Source organism: Gobio gobio, assembly GCF_949357685.1.
Source record: "Gobio gobio genome assembly, chromosome: 11".
NCBI classification, from domain to species: Eukaryota; Metazoa; Chordata; class Actinopteri; order Cypriniformes; family Gobionidae; genus Gobio; species Gobio gobio.
The window spans coordinates 7,085,798-7,106,595 of record NC_137104.1 but is presented as its reverse complement, the minus strand read 5'-3'; the positions used below and the strand labels follow the sequence as shown (position 1 = coordinate 7,106,595).

Here is a 20,798-nt window from a genome sequence, read left to right as displayed (position 1 = left end):
TAGTGTTAGGATCAAGGAGGGTCATTTAACAAAAGCGCAATGGTAGATGGAGGTCTGGGGTCGTTTTTAGAAAGCACAGCTGCTCCCTGCGTCGTGACCGTGCGTCAGTGACAGAAGTCTGAGATCCCAAACAGCCGCTCCAAATATAACCCGTGCCAGTCAGACTGTACCCGGAATGCGACGTATAGTGGTCGAAACCGAAGCCCATCTCGGCTGCTACACCTTCATGCTGGCAGACAGACAGACAGACAGACAGACAGACAGATTGGATCTCTGAACACAGATCCTTGCGCTATTCTGCAGAGCGCGCGCCTGTTTGTTTGTACGCGCGCATAACTTTTCCACATGCTTTTACGCGCTACCTTAACAACCAACTAACCATAACGTGAGCCAAAATGCAATATCAAATTAATTTAATGTTAGTAGATTAAAACTGAGATTGCTTAATATTAAGGACTGCCATTACAAATCAAAGTTTAGTACATTGTTTGTAGAAGGGCAGTTCAATTAAAGGGACAGTTCACCCCAAAAGGTACATTTTTGTCTTGTACTCACCCTCAAGTTGTTCCAAACCTGTGTGAATATCTGTTGAGCACAAAAGAAGATATTTTGAAGAATGACGGTAACCAAATAGTTGTTGACTCCGTTATCATGCAAAAGTAAACATAAATGTATAGGGATGCACTGATATGAAAATTTTGCCTGATTACAAAAATGAAAAGTCTCATCATTAAAAGCCATGTCCCAAGGATGCAATTATAATGTTCTCATTATAATTTTATGTAGCCTATATGACAGACTTGCACTGCACATGTTGCACTGAACTGTATTTTCCTTATTTTAAGTGATTCCAACCATATTTCAAGAATTTAAAAACCATCATGGCGAACAGCATCTGAAGTGTCTCAGGTGAAATTATCCACGCAATTCAGACTTTTTTTTCTTGTAATTGCGAGTTTACATCTCGTTCTGACTTTTTTTTTTTCTCTCAGAATAGCAAGATATAAACTCGCAATTGCAAGGAAAAAGTCCTAATTTGAAGTTTATATCTCACAATTCTGAGAAAAATAGTCAGAAATGTGAGATAAAAAGTCACATTTTATTTTTTATTTAGTGTCAGAAACAAGCATCCATACAACGGGGTTCATCAACTGTTTGGTTACCCATATTCATCAAAATATCATCTTTTGTGTTCAGCAGAAAAAAGAAACTCACACAGGTTTGGAGTGAGTAAATGACAGAATTTTCATTTTTAATCTTATTTTTGATTGTGAGTGTTTTGTAAACAAGTAACTTTTAATTAGTAGTTAATATCGAGTATCTTATGTTTCTGACATAAATTAGTTCCTTTTTTTTGTATGAAAGCTTGTTTCCGACCACAGAATAAAAAATCAAAAGGTAATTGTGACTTTTTTTTCTCTCAATTGCGAGTTTTCATCTCGTTCTGACTTTTTCTTCTCAGAATTGCATGATATAAACTCACAATTGAGAGTTAAAAAGTCAGAAATGTGAGAAAGTCAATTTCAAGAAACAAGCGTCCATACAATTGGGTTTATCAACTGTTTGGTTACCCATATTCTTCAAAATATCATCTTTTGTGCTCAGCAGAAGAAAGAAACACACAGGTTTGGAGTGAGTAAATGAAGACTACTTGATAAGTCTTCCTTTAAGCAGTATTACAGTACTACAGTTTGATTGTGAGTGTTTTGTAAATGAGTTTTTAATTAGGAGTTAAAAAATTTGTTTGCCCATATAATCTTAAAATATATAAGTTAAGCTTATTTAGCTTGCTATCTACTGATGAGGGGCTAGATGAAGCAGTTTCAACTCGAGCTCTGATATACCCCCATAGTGACTAAATGATTAGGTAGGGCAAGGTCCCGAAGATAAATGTGGCGTTTGGGGAGGTGGTGGGATGCTGGAACATCTGAGACTGAGGAGAGGTAATCAGCTGTTTATATACTCTGGCTCTTGGCTGTTGATTGGAAGATTAGATGGGCTCGCTCCTCCCTAAATTACGTTTGGAACTTCACTTAAAGGGTTAGTTCACCCAAAAATGAAAATTCTGTCATTAATTACTTACCCTCATGTCGTTGGACACCCGTAAGACCTCCTTTCATCTTCAGAACACAAATGAAGATATTTTAGTTGAAATCCAATCGCTCAGAAAGGCCTCCATTGGCACAATGCACTTTACACTCTCAAGACCCTTAAAAGGTACTAAAGACGTCGTTACAAAGTCCATCTCACTACAGTGGTTCTAAAATAACTTTATGAATCGATGAGAATAGTTTTTGTGCGCAAAAAAACCCTAAATAACGACTTCTATAGTGATGACCGATTTCAAAACACGGCATCATGAAGCTTCGAAGCGTTATGAATCAGTGAGTCGAATCAGCAGTTTGGATCGCCAAATTTCAGCAGTTTGACGCGCGATCCGAATCATAATTCGACTCACTGATTCATAATGCTTCGAAGCTTCATGATGCCGTGTTTTGAAATCGTCATCACTATATAAGTCGTTATTTAGGGTTTTTTTGCGCACAAAAACTATTCTCGTCACTCCATAAAGTTATTGTAGAACCACTGTAGTGAGATGGACTTTGTAACGACGTCTTTAGTGCCTTTTAAGGGTCTTGAGAGTGTAACGTGCATTGTGCCAATGGAGGCCTTTCAGAGCCATCAGATTTCAACTAAAATATCTTCATTTGTTTTCCGAAGATGAACGGAGGTCTTGCAGGTGTCGAACGACATCAGGGTAAGTGATTAATGACAGAATTTTCATTTTTGGGTGAACTAACCCTTTAATATTGAATAACTTGCGTTCCTGACATAAATTACTTATATATTTTTTTGCTCCACCGAGGGGGAAAAAATTAAGTTCACGTTTTGTTTGTCACCAAGCAAAGAACAGACTGAAAGACGGACAGGAACTCAGTGGAGCGGAGTGATTTTCCTCTGCTCATAGCATTCCATAATTACTCCGTTCTAGATCCAGGCCAGGTTTTGTATTTCCCGCTCTGCACACAGAAAGAGAACCGCTCCGAACAATCCTTTATTATTAATATTTGTTTGGATGATATCCATGGATAATTTTACTATTGTATACCGTAAAATATTATACACTACAGTATGATAACATCCTAATAAAATGCATATAGTGTACCATATTCACTTTGGCGACTATATCTATTCTGATGTTTTTGTAGACACTATGTAAGGGTTTGTCGGTGGCCCTCACCAATGTGTTGCTGCCCATCAGATGTTAGATGGCATCCCTGTCATACAGTTATTCTGCATCCAAGTTTGAAGCCACCTGATAGCTAACCCAGAGAACACCTGAAGAAGGTGCCAAGTGTCTGCGTGTGTGGAGGCGTACGGCTTAACGCGGGTGAAAGTGAGGCAGTGACTCAGTGGTCAGACATGAAGACGAGTTAAAACATGATGAGAGCGATGACATAAGAATGAAGGACGCAGTCTATCCAAGCAGACTTTGTGTGTGTGTGTGTGTGTGTGGTTTCCATTCAGGGAGTCTTCATTCTGGGAATATAATTTACAGCACCTGCCACTGCTATGAAAGGAGCTGCACATAATACATTCATACAAATCCATGTTTGCCGTCACTGCAGACCTCTTACACGCATAGGTATTTTTATACAAATCAGCATTGCAACTGGTTTTGCATAAAGATTTAGCATTAAACAACAAGTACCAGGATCAGTTATCATGCAAAAGTAAACGAAAATGTCTAGGGATGCACCGATATGCAAATTTGGCCGATACTGATAATTCTTTATATTTGAAAGCCGATAAATCCAAATTCATATAATTTCTGAGAAAATCCATGTCCCAAACACACAATTATGAGGTTGTCATTATAATTTTGTGGCCTATATGACTGTTTTTAACTGTATTTTCCTTTTTTGAAGTGATTCCAGTCATATTTCAAGCAGTTCAAAACCATCACGGTGAACAGTGCGCATCTGAAGTGACTCAGCTAAAGGAAATAGTCCAATATATCGGCCAAATTTTCTTACCGGGCAGATAACGATAACGATAACATTAAAAATGAACCAATACCGATATGGTGGCCGATATATCGTGCATACCTAAAAATCAATCATAAATGTATTGATAATACTTTAAACTGGGCCCGAAGCTGTTAACATGAGAGAAAGAAGAGGAAAACTGATTTTGTCATTTGAACCAGGGGCGAGCGATTCTAGGATTTTCATTTTAGGGGGGCTCAGCCCCTTCTTATGAAGAAGAAGAAAAAATTGGTAAGACCTTAGTTTAGGGTCCAATTCTCACTATTAACTAGTAGCTTATTAGTATGCATATTAGGATATTGGCTGTTTATTATTTCATTTCGGGGGCATGGCCCCTCGAGAAAAGTTTGATTTCTATGATCTACATATGGGCATTTTAAGATTTTCTGAACGCCAAAGAAATTAGATTACAATAGCTTGAAAACCATGTCATTGGGCAGATATGACTGATAAAGTTTTTCCATTTTTGTCAGTGAAGAAAGTAAACATATGTTTAACTGATATGTATATGTTTTATGAATCATTTTTTAAGGCTAACAGGAAAGCTAGGCAACTCAATTTATTAAAATTAATTCACAATATGCACACATTCATTACTAATCTTATGCCCAATACAAGCTGAACTTTTTTATTTACTGAGAGCTACAAATGGAATTATTAATTTACAATATGCACACATTCATTACTATTAATCTTTTGCCTAATCTGAAGAAAACGGCTTTGTTAATATTTCTTGTTTGTTAATTATAAATGACGTTACATAGGCCTATTTCAAATCAAAATGGCGAAATTAGACAAAAGTTTAATAATTTGGCTGAATATTTTTGTCATTTGTTTAGCATTTCTGACTTAAAGAAGCAGCTGTCAAACATGAAACGTTTAGTTTAGCTACATATCTTGCACTTGATGTCGAGTCGCGCTGCTAAAATTTGTGCTCAGCCTCAGCAGCTTCTGTGAACATAAAGCCCGCCGACTCTGATTTGATTGGTTTTCTCATATACTTTGACATTGACGAGCGATGACAGACCAATGAGGCTCAGATCAACGCACACACCTCTGCTTCTGATATGCGCTCTGTTCGCCGCCACAGCGAATTGAAGAACACGCTGATTAACGCAGAAAAAAAATCGGGAAGAAGCCGAAGCCTTCCGTCAGCTGAAGCCCCCCTAAAAAGGGCCTAGTGAAGCCCATGGATTGAACACTTGTTTTTTTTACTTTCATTTTCATAATATCTGAAGATTTTACACAATCTGTCCATGTTGGCTTGTCTAATTTATCTAGCTTTCCACCAAATAACATATGAATGTATACCAAAATATTGTTTGATTGGAAACAGTATTTGACATCGACAATAAAACACATGGGAATCATTTTCTTCTTCTTTTTTAAACCTCGATAAGTGGACAATCGTGTGGTTAGTTTCATTTCATTTTAACTTGAGCTTATGCAAAGTTCAATGAAAAAAATGAAAAATATTTTATTATAATTGATACTTGGTTGGAAGCTTAATGAATCCCCTATTTGAGCGTATACGAATCTCACTATCAGCTGAGTATCTTGTATGTTGAAAAATATACCTGGCATAGAACTCGGATTAAGCGAAATGATTACAGATCTGAAAGGATTTTTGTTCTGAGATGTTTTTTCTCTCTCTCTCCTTTACTGAATAACAATCTAGCCATCTGTTCTGGCAAGAGAAGAAGAGCGGAGCAGGACAAAAAAGAGAAAAGAAGACATCTTGTCTCTGTACTAATTGGCTTGGACGGTCATGGGGTACATGGTGGCCTATAACTGATATGACCTTTGAATCTGCAAATTTCAAGATGTCAGAAACAGGAGAATCTGAAAATCTCCCAGAATGCACTATGGAGGAGACTTCACCTCCATGTTGTACCACAGACACTGAGGACTGTCATAAATCCAGCCAGGTGATAAACCACATCTTTAGCTTCTTCCTTGTTTCATTCCCTCTTATCATTTTCCTTTAATCATGTATTTTTTTTTCTTTACTTCGAGCAGCCAAAATCAGATGGACAACTAAAAAAGACACTGAAGGTAGGATTTCAATTGAGTCTAATCATTAAAACCCCCTCCCTGTAGAGCATTCATATCATGCATGAGTTTATTTACCTCGCTAGCTTCCCAGACATTTATGCTAGATTGATGGGGCTCTACTCAGCAGAATATTGCTTTTTGAATCATTCTCTCTCTCCTAATGCCGTTTGCTACTGACTGTTTAACCTCAGCGGTTATGTGTCTCAGTCAGAATGCCATTAGTAAACATTGCATTCGCTCCCCTAATAGTACAGAGTTACCCAACTTCATAAAATAAATCACATCAGCGGCTCTCAGTCAGTCTGGAGCAGGTTCAAATCGGTTAAAAATAGCGTAGTTACACTTTTCACCCTGTAGTGTTGATCCAATGATCAAGAAATACAGTCACTGTAGCATCGCTGCCTTTCTGCTGCATTTGCTGAATGAAAATACTGACGTATTTAAAATAATATCTAATAAAAAAGTCAGAAATCTTATCTCCACCAATAGGATTTTTAGAATTTGGGCAAATGATAACTTGTTTTTAAACCAAGCTGGAATTGGCTATTTATATACTTTGCACTTTCGATTTCATTTATATCTGGCATTACGTCATATTGTGAAATATGCACAAAAACTAAAACACTGTAACTCGGCTAACAAAAATATGTTCTTCTGGAAACATAAATTATGAATGTTAAATGTTCAAACCATACATTTAAAAAAAAAGTAAAAAAAAAAGTTTTTTCTTAGTTATGTTAACGGAACATTCCATCTTATCTGCAAACATTGTGGGAACGTTACTTTTGAATGTTTTTAAAACGTTTTTCTTGGTTATGCGAACGTTAACGAAACATTCCATCTTATCTACAAACATTGTGGGAACGTTACTTTTTAATGTTTTTAAAACGTTTTAAAAACGTTTTTCTTGGTTATGTGAATATTGACGTAACATTCCATCTTATTCAAAAGTAACGTTCCCACAATGTTTGCAGATAAGATGGAATGTTCCGTTAATGTTCACATAACCAAGAATTTTTTTTTTAAACGTTTTAAAAACATTCAAAAGTAAAGTTCCCACAATGTTTGCAGATGTTTTTAAAACATTTTTAAAATGTTTTTCTTGGTTATGTGAACATTAACGGAACATTCCATCTTATCTGCAAACATTGTGGGAACGTTACTTTTGAATGTTCTCTGAACATTCAAAAACGATTAGAAACTTTTTTTTAATTGCAAGGCGAACGTCCAAATGAAGCATTTCGGGGGGAAAAAAGCTCTGTAAGCGATGTAAAAAAATAAATGTTTCAGTGAACGTCTTAATGACTTTGAATGAATATTCTATTAAAGTTACTGGAGGAATGTTTGTTCATAACTATGAGAACGTTAAGTTCTGAGAACTGGGAAACTGCTTTAAAGAAAAATCACGTTAATAGTTTAAAAGGCAACTACCATAAAAAGACAATATGAAAATATCTCTCCACTTCCTTTTGTGCTCAATATATAATATGGTTGAAATGACAAACGCAGTAATTATGTGCGCTGAAAACAGTCCTCTGTGGTAAAAATATTTATTTTCCTTTGTGATGTGGCGTTATTGAATGAATATGTGCGTGTGTTACAGGCCAAAGGGAAATTAGTTCGGAGCACAGCTGTATGTGACGAGTCTCTATCCACTGAGGAGAACAGCAAGGTAAGAATCATTCTAATCATAGTCTTTCTTTTCTCTCCATAATCTAAAAGCACATTTACAATCTTACATCCACCATTTTAAAGTTAAGTTTGAGAGTCTGATGGATAGGACATATGTAAGTGAATCCATGGCTCTCGTTAATGTTCGAACAGTACAGGGTTTTTAATGGCATTTTACATTTGGTCCCCCAATCGTAAATATGCAGTTGCATCCATTACATCCTTGAAGTGAATGATAAAGTTTGTGAAGGAGCTCTGTTCTGTCTCTGACTTAGGAAAACGAGAGCAAGACAGCTGTATCTAGTAACCATGAGGACAGTCCTGAGTGTGATGAGGAGGAAGAGGAGAAGAGCGTCACATCTAAAAAAATAAGTTTATCCAAAGGTAATTTACCATGTGTTTGTGTATCATGCATTCAAGAAGTATATGCACATAAAATACAAATATATTTGAACTAGAACTGTTAAAAATAATGCACGTGCAATGTGTTTAAAGTGTTAAAAAGTAGGCAATTAATGCAGTGTATTTTTTATTTTTATTCTAAATTAATTTGAAGACACGTTTCAAAAGATTGGGATCAGTAAGATTTGTTAATGTTTTTGAAACATGTCTTTTTTGCTCCCCATGGCTCCATTATTTATTCTATTTAAAAACTGTAATATTGTGAAATCTTTTTACAATTTAAAATGACTGTTTCCCATTTCAATATATTTTAAACTGTAATTTATTTCTGTGATCAAAGCTGAATTTTCAGCATCATTCCTCCAGTCTTCAGTGTCACATGATCCTTCAGAAATCATTCTAATGAGATGATTTGAAACATTTTTGAATTATTATCAATGACTTAATATTTTTGTGGAAACGGTGATACATTTTTAAGGATTCTTTGATGAATAGAAAGTTCAAAATACTAGCATTTATTTAAAATTGAAATCTTTTGCAACAATATAAAATTCTTTACTCTCACTTTTTATCAATTTTCACTGACCTCAAACCTTTGAATGGTAGTGTATGTTTCTTACTAAAGATGTTAAAGTGCCCCTAAAATATTTTTTGAATATATTGAAATGTGGCTGTTTAAACATTCTGCAAATGTGTAAAGTTAAAAGTGCACGATAAATAAAGTTATTGTCTCCCAAAAGAAAGAAATCAACTCTGAACCGCCTTAACGAGTTGGGTTTTTTTTTCGAATCTCACTGCGTTACGGTTCTACGTCACTAGAAAAGACATTAGCATAATGCAAACAACTTGCCCCGCCCTCAAACACGCCATTTTACTGACGACTGCTTCTCAAATCTCTGAGTTCAACGCGGGATTCACAAAACGCTTGCTCTTGAAACATGGGTCAGTACCAGTTTATTTGGATTAGCTTGCTCTTCAAAATAACAACCTGTAAGTATGAATAATTATTCAGTATAAATATATATTTTTTTACCGGGTGTTCAAAATACTTCGTTTTGATTTATATTGTGTAAGTTTCTGGCTAACTCGCGTTATTACTGTCTTATTGAAATACTTCTGCACATCAGCTGTGGGACACTATTACCTAAAACTGTCTATTAATGCAGATCGTCTGTCGTTCTTACTACTTTGAGTAAAGATAAAGGATGGAGCAAGATTTGTTTTACAAACGTTAGTATTCACGTTAGTGCTTGGCTAACATATGCAGTTATTGATACAGTTCCGCATATGCACCGCAATAAATTAGAAATCTACACTTTGGTTTGTTGATGGACACACACTTGTTAATGTTGAGGAATTACAGCTGAAACATCTCATAATGTACTTCAAACTGAGTAGAAACGTCCTGCTCAAGTCCTTGCGATGGAGGTTCGGGTTGAATAACTAGATCTTCCAATGTTTCATCATCGGACTCGCACTGGGATTGATATGTTAAAATCGACGCCATCGCTTCTGTCTTTACAGTGAACTTCAGCTCCGGAGGCTACCTCAGTCCTCAGAGATTGTACACAGTTATGGTAATGGGCGTTTAGCTTCCGACAAGCGCTGTAAGCTGTAGACCAATCGTAACAGGCTGCGCAATCTGAACCAATCAGAGCAGAGCAGGCTCGCGAAATGGAGGGATTTAGAGAGACTGATTCATCCGACGAGTCTTTTAAGAATCATTGGTGATGATGTTGGACACTAAATTTTCAACTAAATATCCAAATAAATCTAATTAGTAAACCAAATGAACTATATGAACTAAATTACTGATCTGCCCACATTGTCACTGTATGATAATTGAACTGAGCTAGATGACATCGCTGTTTTCTCCGCACCAGCTGTACGGCCGAATAAAATTCTGTTGTATTATTTTCCTGTTTAACACTGTGAAGCTGCTTTGAAACAATCTGCATTGTAAAAAGCGCAATATAAAATAAGGTGACTTGACTTGACATGTGCACTGTATATTATGAGAAAATGAAAATGTTGACCTTTTGCATGGAAACCTGTTTAAATGGCATAATACTTTAATATTATGTGCAATTAATTGATTGCAGAAAATGCTTATTCATTTATGTTTAATTGATTCAAATTTCTAATCTAAAATTTAATTCCACGTGTATCTTGTAGAGCCCAGCCTGGAGTATACCGACTCCACCGGCATCGATCTGGAGGAGTTTTTAATCACTACTTTGAAGAGCAGTCCCAGGTGGGTAAAATATTGAAAATATCCCTTCATTCTCCTCCCTCTATTCGTGCTGAATCTGTTTATTTTTGGCTTGCAGGGACCGACTGATGCTCTTAAAGCTCGAGCAAGACATGACTGACTTTATGACAGACAACAGGTACCATTCCATGCATGTCTTTCATGGTCTAGAGATAGACATTTGTAATGTGATATAATGTGTGTCTCTCTCTCTCTTAGTTCCTATAAAAAGTTCCCTCAGATGTCCTCGTATCACAGGATGCTGGTCCACAGGGTCGCAGCTTATTTTGGTCTGGAGCACAATGTGGATCACAGTGGAAAAGCAGTTATCATCAACAAAACCTGCAACTCCAGGATGTATGTGTCCGTTATAGAGATTATATATGTTCCTTTATGAAGGAATGGATGTGGGGGTAACATCATGTTTTTCAGACCAGAACATCGGTTTGCTGAACATGTTCAGGAGGAGAAGACAGAGGAAAGAAGATTAATCCTGAAAAGAGACACCAGTCAGGAGAAGGAAGACAGTCAGGTTTGGACAAATGCACACTTCCTGACCACTTGGGTACAAAAGAGCTAAGATTGGCTCCTCTAATAGCTCTGATCTTTGCGGCTGGTTAACTCGCGTCTGCACGTCTGCTGTTGTTGTTTTTTTTATAGCTGAGGGTACCATCTCTAAAAGAACAGATGAGAAGCAAGTCGATAGAAGAGAGAGAGGAGGAGTACCAGAGAGTCCGAGAACGCATATTCTCACAGGACGTAAGAGAACACTGAACATGCACACACACAGTAGTGCCAAAGTACCTTTAAGGAAAGTCATTTCACACGGCGGCCATCTTTGAAACGCCTCTCGGAAAGCTATTTCAGCCATGAATATACAGCTCTTATCTCTTTGAATGGGGAAACGTCAAATTCTCCAAAGCTGATCACCAAGCTTACTTAATCACCAATGAAATCACCAATGAAATCTGACGTCTGTCTTATAGATTTTGTTTCTAAACACTCAAATCATGACAAAAATCTGCATTTTTCCAGCTGGATCAGCCAGTGCGCATGTGCAGTCATAAGCGTGCATCTCATTTGCTGCAGTGATGCATTGACTTTACCAATTGGTGATTGGCTGTTTAATTTAGAAGGCGGGACTTGTTCCGCGAGTACACGTCTTTCTGCATCTCAAGTGTGTGTGATATCACATTAAAGTTTGGCCTCTAATTTTGTGCTCTTTTATTTTTCAGTCCACTTGTCTTTCGCAGAATGTTTATATTGAGACCAGGTAACTCTCTCTTAATAGTTCATATAAAGAATATGCATGAAATCTATATACAATAAATATAATATAAAGGTTTGGTAAGGTTTTTTGTACATGTTTTTGAAAGTCTCTTCTGCTCATCAATCCTGCATTTATTTGATTCAAAATACAGCAATATTGTGAAATATTATTACCATTTAAAATAACTATTCCTGTGACGTCTTCAGTGTCACATGATCCTTCAGAAATCATTCTAATATGATGATTTTCTGCTAATTTCTCTCTATTTTTGTGGAAAGCAAGATAATTGTTTGTCTTTGATTCAATATAAAGTTCAAAAGAACCACATTTATTTGAAATAAAAATGTTGAGTAACATTATAAATGCCTTTACTGACACTTTCGGTCAGTGTAATGCATCCTTGCTGGAAAAAAGTATTAATTTCCTTAAACTCAATCTTACTGACTCCAAACTTTTGAACGGTAGTGTGAAGCAAAACAAAGTAATCAGTAATCTTGTAATCCATGCAAATGGTTTAGATTTAAATATGTAATTTTATCAATGTAATTAATATTAATCAATGGGCTGCACTTCAACTATTCTCTTCTTTTATTTAGAGGTTTAGATGACAGCGGTATTCTCAGTGAGAGCCAGAGAAGACGTCAGCTCTTTAGGTGAGAATTATTTTTCTCCATAATCCGAACTCTAAAGATATGTCCGAGGCAAAGTGTTTTCTGATATGCTAAGCTTGTCTGATTGGCTAAAAAAGGCTCCTCTGACTCAAATACTGTGACACACAGAGGTGTTATTTTAGAAACGATTTATGTTCATCTTTCTTTAGTGTGTAATGTTGCTGTTTGAGCAAAGTTACAAAGTCCCTGCAGTTATTCTCTGTAGTTATTCTCTGTATCAGTGTTAGAGTCCTGCACGGGCCTCAAATCTAGGCCCTAGCCCGAGACGCTGAGGCCGTAGCTTTTCAAAATTCTCGTCCCGAGTCCGACTGGAGCCCATGTTTTTTATTTTTTTATTTTTTTATCCTCCCCATTACACATTGTTGCAGCCATTAAAATAGTTCAGTTTTGTTTTTAATGTCAAAGTAGTTATATTTCGTTTAGTTTCTTTACTAAGTTAATTTAGAAAAATGTTTGAAGCATTTTTTTTGTTTGTTAAATTAAAGTTTTTGTTTTTTAAAGTGACGACCAAGCGAGTTAACCACGTTTGATCAATTTAGCCTCTCAAATCAACACTTGACTTGTCTTGCTTATAATAAAATCCACAGATATGAAACACTTCAAGCATCACTATGTTAGTTTAAACGTTTAGCCTACTATCACCACCACCACAGTAAAAAGGCATTTTTGACAAGCTGAGGTAGGCTGATGCTGCTGGCAAACAAAACGGGCTACACAATCGAAACAAATACAAATAAAAAAAACATGCAGGTTGTCTTGCCTTACACCTCTCCGCAAAATGAATATAAGTCCGATCTTAAATACCCGGGCTATATGCACATTTAACAAAGTTCACGTCAACGAAAGCAACGGATATGAGCTGCATTTGATTAATCAGCTCATTAGAACAAAGACCGTAATATGAGAACGAGCGACCTGAGCATTTAGTCTCATTAGTTTTAATTAAGATGATTGTGTTTTTGATGCCTATTTTCAGTTTCACTTGCGGCAGTTTGCGTGTTGGCTTGCTTTACTGCGGCGATGCACTGTGCGAGTCTTGACAGTTGCGGTATCATGGTCTCATGTTGTTTCCACCAGCGCAGCACATCTCATTGTTTCCTTTAATTAATTAATTAATTAATTAATGTCTAAAATATAAAACGAAGGAGAAGCCTAAAAAAGGCCCAAAGCCCGGCCTGCGTTTGAGGTATGATGTGAAAATTGTCCCGAAGCCCAAAAAAGTCGGGCCCATGACGCGTCGGGCTCGGGCAGAAATGCAAGGCTCTAATCAGTGTAATCATTGTTTCTGAACTCCCTGAAGCACCACCATTGTATTCTTGAGTTGTCTTACGGTAAACGAACACGTCACAATATTCCTCATTTAAATAATTCATGCCTAAGGCATATACTAAATAAAGGGGCGGGCCTGGTTGAGTTAGTTAGTAGTGTGTTGGGATTGGCGGTTTTGGTAAGGGGCGGGACATTTCCCCAAACACAATCAAAGAGCTTGACCAATCACAAAACACTGATCCAGCCAACCAATCAGAGCACATTGTGCTCTTCAGAAGGAGGGGCTTCTTAGAGACAGGAACTAAACCGTGCATTTCTGACAGACTGCGAAGAGAAGAGCCGCAACAATGAAAAACATGTATAAAATAATGTTTTGTGGCCATTCAAGCATGAAAACCTATTCCAGAAGAGCCCAAAAAAACGAAATCAAGGGCGTAATATCCTAATGTCCTTTTTAATGCTCTTGAACTGAGAAAATGCAACTCAAACTTCTTTCAACAACTTATTATGACTGATTTTGAGTTCTGCAGGGGTAACAGGGATGGTTCGGGTCGTCTGTCCGGCAGCAGACAGAGCAGCTTCGAGCTGGACTCGCACTGGAATGACCCTCGACCTTGGAGCAGCACTGATTCAGACAGCCCAACATGGACATCTAAATCTGCACACACTCGCTCAGACAGCAGCTCCAAACTCTGCAAACCAGGTGCAAAAATAACATTGACCACTAGTTAACATCAGCTAACAGTGAAAAATACTTCCACAGCATTTATTCATCTTAGTGTTAATCTCATTTACATCTATATTCAGTTATAACATTAGTTAACAATGCACTGTGAACTAACATGAATATAAACATTTTTATTAACTAACCATAAAAATATATTGCACATTGTTAGTTAATGCAGCGACTAATGCTAGACCTTATTGTAAAGTGTTACCCAAATTGTATTATTAGCATAGCATTGAAAGATTATATGTTAAAAAAATACACATAATGTCTTAATATTTTGTTTATCTTCATTTTTCTTTTATTACAGCATGATTCAGCATAATTTGAGTTCATCCAAAGAGCATCTTTGTGCTGTACAAAGAGTCACATGATCACTGTTAATAAATGCCCTTATTTGATTAGTGACCTAGAAATAGTGCAGAATCCCTCATAATGTTTCTGATCTTCCGCTGTTTCTGTCTGATCAATCAAACAAACAGTGTCTGAGTCATCGCTATCATACGCTCCACCCAACAACAGCCCTGCTTACATTATCGTGCCTGCTGAGTCATCCATACCTCCTGGGAGCATCTTATTGAATCCTCATACAGGTACACACACACACATACACTCTCTCCCACACAACAATACACACCCGCTATTCACTGAGTAGAAGCTGAGTCATTGGTTCACACTGACTGTAAGTCTACACACCAAATCATCTCTCTCATCCAACAATGAATATGTCCTTTAGGGCAGCCATTTCTGAATCCTGATGGAAGTCCAGCTGTTTATAACCCACCAGTAAGTCAAAAGCCAAGTAACCAGCTTAACCCAGTACAGTCACAAGCCCCGCCCCCTCCACCTCAGCAGCAGCCAATAGCAAGCCATGGTGTCCCACAGGTAAGTGAAACATATAATGGAGACTAATGGTGCACAATATTTATCTGTATTGGTAGATATTGGATAATTAATTTTTCATGTTCATTTTCCCTGTTTTTACATTTAGATTACCTTTGCGACCATCAAATGCTCACTTAAAGTTCATCTTTAAAAACAGTTAAATGTGATCTTTAGCAAATCTCAAAATGAACATCCATTTCTCATGCTGTACATTTATAATGTTCTGGGACTGTATGCATAACAGAAACAACCTATCTTAGAATGCTGTCATGTCTGTCTATTTATTTATTTATTTATATACACACACACACACACACACACACACAATGTATATATGTATATGTGTGTGTATAATATATGTTTAGTACGGTCTTTTATATATATTTAGTACCATAAGTTATTTTACATAAAAGATGTGTGTGTGTGTGTGTGTGTGTGTGTGTGTGTGTGTGTATTTTATATCTATATCTATATCTATATCTATCAACCACAAAACCACAACCTGTCCTCTCATTTCTGGTTTAGGTTCAGTACTCCTCTGTGACGTACCTTCAACCTCAGCAGTTAAACATCTCTACCTCTCAGCAACATCCAATAGAACAGACTGTAAGTGAGATTTTATATATTATAATATACAGTATATACTGTATATACATACACACCGATCAGGCATAACATTATGACCGGTGAAGTGTATAACACTGATTATCTCTTCATCACGGTACTGTTAGTGGGTGGGATATATTAGGCAGCAAGTGAACATTTTGTCCTCAAAGTTGATGTTCTAGAAGCAGGAAAAATGGGCAAGCGTAAGGATTTGAGTGAGTTTGACAAGGGCTAAATTGTGATGGCTTGATGACTGGGTCAGAGCATCTCCAAAACTGCGGCTCTTGTGGGATGTTCCCGGTCTGCAGTGGTCAGTCTCTATCAAAAGTGCTCCAAGGAAGGAACAGTGGAGAACCGGCCACAGGGTCATGGGCGGCCGAGGCTCATTGATGCACATGTGGTCCGATCAAACAGACGAGCTACTGGAGCTCAAATTGCTCAAGAAGTTAATGCTGGTTCTGATAGAAAGGTGTCAGAATACACAGAGCATCTCAGTTTGTTGTGTATGGGGCGGCACAGCCACAGACCAGTGCCCATGCTGACCCCTGACCCCGCCCAAAGCACCAACAGTGGCACGTGAGCATCAGAACTGGACCACGAAGCAATGGAAGAAGGCTCTGGTCTGATGATCACGTGTTCTTTTACATCACGTTTACCTGGGGAACACATGGGACCAGGTGCACTATGGGAAGAAGGCAAGCCGGCGGAGGCAGTGATGTTTGGGCAATGTTCTGCTGGGAAACCTTGGGTCCTCCATCCATGTGGATATTACTTTGACACGTACCACCTACATAAGCATTGTTGCAGACCATGTACACCCTTTCATGGAAATGGTATTCCCTGGCAGGCGCATTATCCTGCTGAAAGAGCCACAAAAAAAAAATGGTTCAGGAATGGTTTGAGGAGCACAACAACGAGTTTGAGGCGTTGACTTGGCCTCCAAATTCCCCAGATCTCAATCCAATCGAGCATCTGTGGGATGTGCTGAACAAACAAGTCCGATCCATGGAGGCCCCACCTCACAACTTACAGGGACTTAAAGGATCTGCTGCTAACATATTGGTGCCAGATACCACAGCACACCTTCAGGGGTCTAGTGGAGTCCATGCCTCGACGGGTCAGGGCTGTTTTGGCAGCAAAAGGGGGACATGCACGATATCAGGAAGGTGGTCATAATGTTATGCCTGATCGGTGATCAAACTTATTTTTTGCTTCTTAGAGGGAAGACATTAGCTCTCAGTTTGGTCACATGACCTTGAGTCGCCAGTCGTCAGGAGATCTTCCAGATATGTCGTCATTCTACATGCAAGGAGCTCCGCCCACACACAGCTATGCTCCGCCCACACACAGCTATGCTCCGCCTCACCATTCAGACAGTTACATGAGTCCTGGAATGACACTGGCTCCTCCCACAGCCCCGCCCCCTCAGACTCAGCAGAGCAGCCAGGTATTTCATCATCAGTGAGTCATGAGATGCGATGTAATGTCATACTGTTTGTCTAATTATGAGGCGACTCTGCTGTGTCCTCTTAGGTGTCGGTGTACAGTTACCCTGTTCAGTGTCCCAGTGCATCTCAACAATACGCAGCGGCCGGTTACAGCACACAAACAGGTACACATGAAGCCCTCTGCGTCACTCACGCCGGCTCTCACAGTAGTAGGAGAGGGGGCCGTTACACTGTAAGAGATGGTGTCACTGGTCTCACAGTGAACCGGTCTCTTTTCCTGCTATTCATATCAGCTCTCATATGACAGAGATGAGCTATAGACGTTCAAGTATCTGGGTTGGATATACATGCATAAAAATACATTTAATAAATCAAATTAAAAAACATTTATTACACTGACTCCATCTTTGTGTTGGCTGTCATTTTGATTCTGCGATCACTATACAGTTAATAAAATCTCACACATATTGTCAACATTTGTCAACAGGATACCCACCAGTGATATCTAACCAACAAGGCTGCACAGGCATGATGGGAAATCAGATTCTACCCCAAACACAGCAAGGCATTATGGGACCTTACCCATCCGTATCCTCTTATCAGGTACTGATGCAAATAAACAAACTATAGAGAATGTCGTTTTGAATTCCAGTCCATGCACATTTTATATATATATATACATACATACATATATACATATATATATACACGCATGCATACACGCATGCATACATACACAAACGCATACATACACGCATGCATACATACACAAACGCATACATACACGCATGCATACATACACAAACGCATACATACACGCATGCATACATACACAAACGCATACATACACGCATGCATACATACACAAACGCATACATACACGCATGCATACATACACAAACGCATACATACACGCATGCATGCATACACGCATATACGCACACATACACGCATGCATACATACACAAACGTATACATACACGCATGCATACACGCATGCATACATACACAAACGCATACATACACGCATGCATACACGCATATACGCACACATACACGCATGCATACATACACAAACGTATGCATACACGCATGCATACACGCATGCATACATACACAAACGCATACATACACGCATGCATACATACACAAACGCATACATACACGCATGCATGCATACACGCATATACGCACACATACACGCATGCATACATACACAAACGTATGCATACACGCATGCATACACGCATGCATACATACACAAACGCATACATACACGCATGCATACATACACAAACGCATACATACACGCATGCATGCATACACGCATATACGCACACATACATGCATGCACGCATACATATGATCAAATTTTATTATATATAAATATATCATATAAAATATATTTGCAAATATATAAAATTAAATATATATTAATAATTATTTATAATTTAGAATATAAACACATTCTAAAAATGTATATAATTAAAATTGTGTTGTAAAAATTTGTATATATATATAATGAATATAAATTTTAATATTTCTATTAATAAATGAATATTTTAAAATAACATATACAAAATATAAAATATTAATATATTAAAAGAAATATTAAGTGAATAATTACAATTATAATAACACATTCTAAAAATGTATATATAATTATTTTTCGAATATTTCTATTAATATATTTACTATACACCAATACACACACAGACATTTCCATTTATTTATATGTGTGTGTGTGTTAATATGACATTAAAACTATTGATGTACATAAATTGAAATATTAAAATAATTGTTTTTAATCAAATGTATGTACATGTGCTTTGTTTCTCTTAACAAGGTACCACAGCAGCAGCAGCAGCATCAGTCGTATCCATCTGCAATGCTGCTGTCAGGACAAGGTGGGCCGACACAGTGTTTGGTTCCCCCTGCTGGACTTCAAGTATACTGCAACTCTATGGCCCCTTCTTCCCCTCCACCACTCAATATGATGGGGGTCTCCTTCCAGTCAAGTAGCTGCAAAAACGGCTGTAACGTTAATCAGAACCAATGCTGGTACTAAAGGACACTCTGTATTCACACAGTGTGTTGTTACACACTCATATGCATATTCAGTGTTTGTTCTGTACCGCCTGTAGCACTCCTCAGATTCAGCCTTTTCTACTTTGTCAGAAACTTGTTTTGAATTTTACTTTACATGGAGATTGATAGCATCATGATTAAATTGCTGTTAGAGCATAATTTATACTATTTATATTATTGTTTTTGCTTAATATCCATACAATATATTTGAATAGTATATGATACTATATTTATCTTGTTTATAGTGGGCTATATTACGAGTGAGGAATGAAGCTAGAGTCAAATGTCAATGTAGAACCGTTTTAAAATAATGTTTTGTTGTTTGTTTATTTGTTTTACATAATTTTATTAGGATGTAACATTTGACCAGAAATGAAATTTCTTAAATATATGGCCTTTTAATGGGTCAACTGTTTGATGGCTTCTTGTATGCTTCCTGTTCAGGGTTAGTCAGCCTTCTCATTGGCGTTCTGAGAGTTTTGTCAGACATTCAGATAAATGTTTAAACAGCGGAGTCATTTGGATTCAATGGGTTTGATTATGATTAAGATGTAGATTTGATAAGAGCTCAATAAAACGCCCTCTGTTGGCTACAAGAGGGAATTACAACAACAAAGCATTAATTTGTTTAGGATTAGTTCAGACTAGGGGCCTGTACCATGATGGTAGTTTAACAAACTCAGGGTTACAGGATTAGTTTTGAGTTGACAAAACCAAATCAATCTATTCAGGCTTTGTTGGTCACATGATGCTGATCATCAGCTTTCTCTTTCAACTCAGGCTTTGATCCTGAGTTTAGCTGTGACATCAGTAGTGAACAGCCAATCACACGCTGTGGATCAACTAAGATTCATTTCTCTCTTCTGCAGAATATTACATGATTGAAAAATATTACGAATTTAAACAAATTTACATAGTAAGAAGAAAGGAGCTGTCTATAAGAGGAAAACTTTAAGACAAATCATATACGTCAATGCACGTAAAAGTTCTGAAGTTACTTTAGTTGATATATAGAGAGAATTGCACATTTAAGCTCACATTTAGTAATTTTTATAGCTTTATTTATTGATTTTAAAGCTTATATGTATGACCTTTTATATAGGCTATTTATATTAATTTGAACCAAGTGCCTATTAATGATTGATTAACTAAAAATACATGTGTAATTGATTGAAGGTATAATAATTACATAAATTATATCTAAATCAATCAAAATAAAAATTATTATTATTATAAATAAGCATTGTTAAAAGCCAGACGCTTTAGTCTTTAAAACCATTTGCTATAGTGACCTTTAATTTGGATAGAAACTGGGGGAGTGACTTATTGCGTCAGAGGTGTGTCACTTTGCTCACAGCTGATTGGTCTAATTTCAGTTTGATCTCTTATCTAGAACATTACCTGCG

The 20,798-nt window shown here is 37.3% G+C and overlaps 1 protein-coding gene across 6 annotated transcripts in view; it reads left to right on the top strand.

Annotated features, from left to right (window-relative positions):
- Positions 1-20,006, top strand: part of arpp21 (cAMP-regulated phosphoprotein, 21) — a 20,419-nt gene extending 413 nt beyond the window's left edge. The window contains exons 2-20 of one of the 6 annotated variants that reach the window (XM_079829224.1): positions 5,728-5,977; positions 6,069-6,104; positions 7,708-7,776; positions 8,051-8,159; positions 10,353-10,431; positions 10,508-10,567; positions 10,648-10,785; positions 10,861-10,960; positions 11,089-11,187; positions 11,664-11,701; positions 12,295-12,351; positions 14,169-14,341; positions 14,848-14,958; positions 15,102-15,250; positions 15,776-15,856; positions 17,076-17,303; positions 17,390-17,468; positions 17,792-17,907; positions 19,151-20,006. In XM_079829224.1, the coding sequence (XP_079685350.1) occupies positions 5,846-5,977; positions 6,069-6,104; positions 7,708-7,776; positions 8,051-8,159; positions 10,353-10,431; positions 10,508-10,567; positions 10,648-10,785; positions 10,861-10,960; positions 11,089-11,187; positions 11,664-11,701; positions 12,295-12,351; positions 14,169-14,341; positions 14,848-14,958; positions 15,102-15,250; positions 15,776-15,856; positions 17,076-17,303; positions 17,390-17,468; positions 17,792-17,907; positions 19,151-19,372 (2,076 nt within the window). In that variant the 5' untranslated portion in view covers positions 5,728-5,845 and the 3' untranslated portion in view covers positions 19,373-20,006. Of the gene's footprint in view, positions 1-5,727; positions 5,978-6,068; positions 6,105-7,707; positions 7,777-8,050; positions 8,160-10,352; positions 10,432-10,507; positions 10,568-10,647; positions 10,786-10,860; positions 10,994-11,088; positions 11,188-11,663; positions 11,702-12,294; positions 12,352-14,168; positions 14,342-14,847; positions 14,959-15,101; positions 15,251-15,775; positions 15,857-17,075; positions 17,304-17,389; positions 17,469-17,791; positions 17,908-19,150 lie in introns of all 6 variants that reach the window. The other 5 variants (XM_079829223.1, XM_079829227.1, XM_079829228.1 and 2 more) reach the window with 5 other exon arrangements.
- Positions 20,007-20,798: the final 792 nt, after the last annotated feature.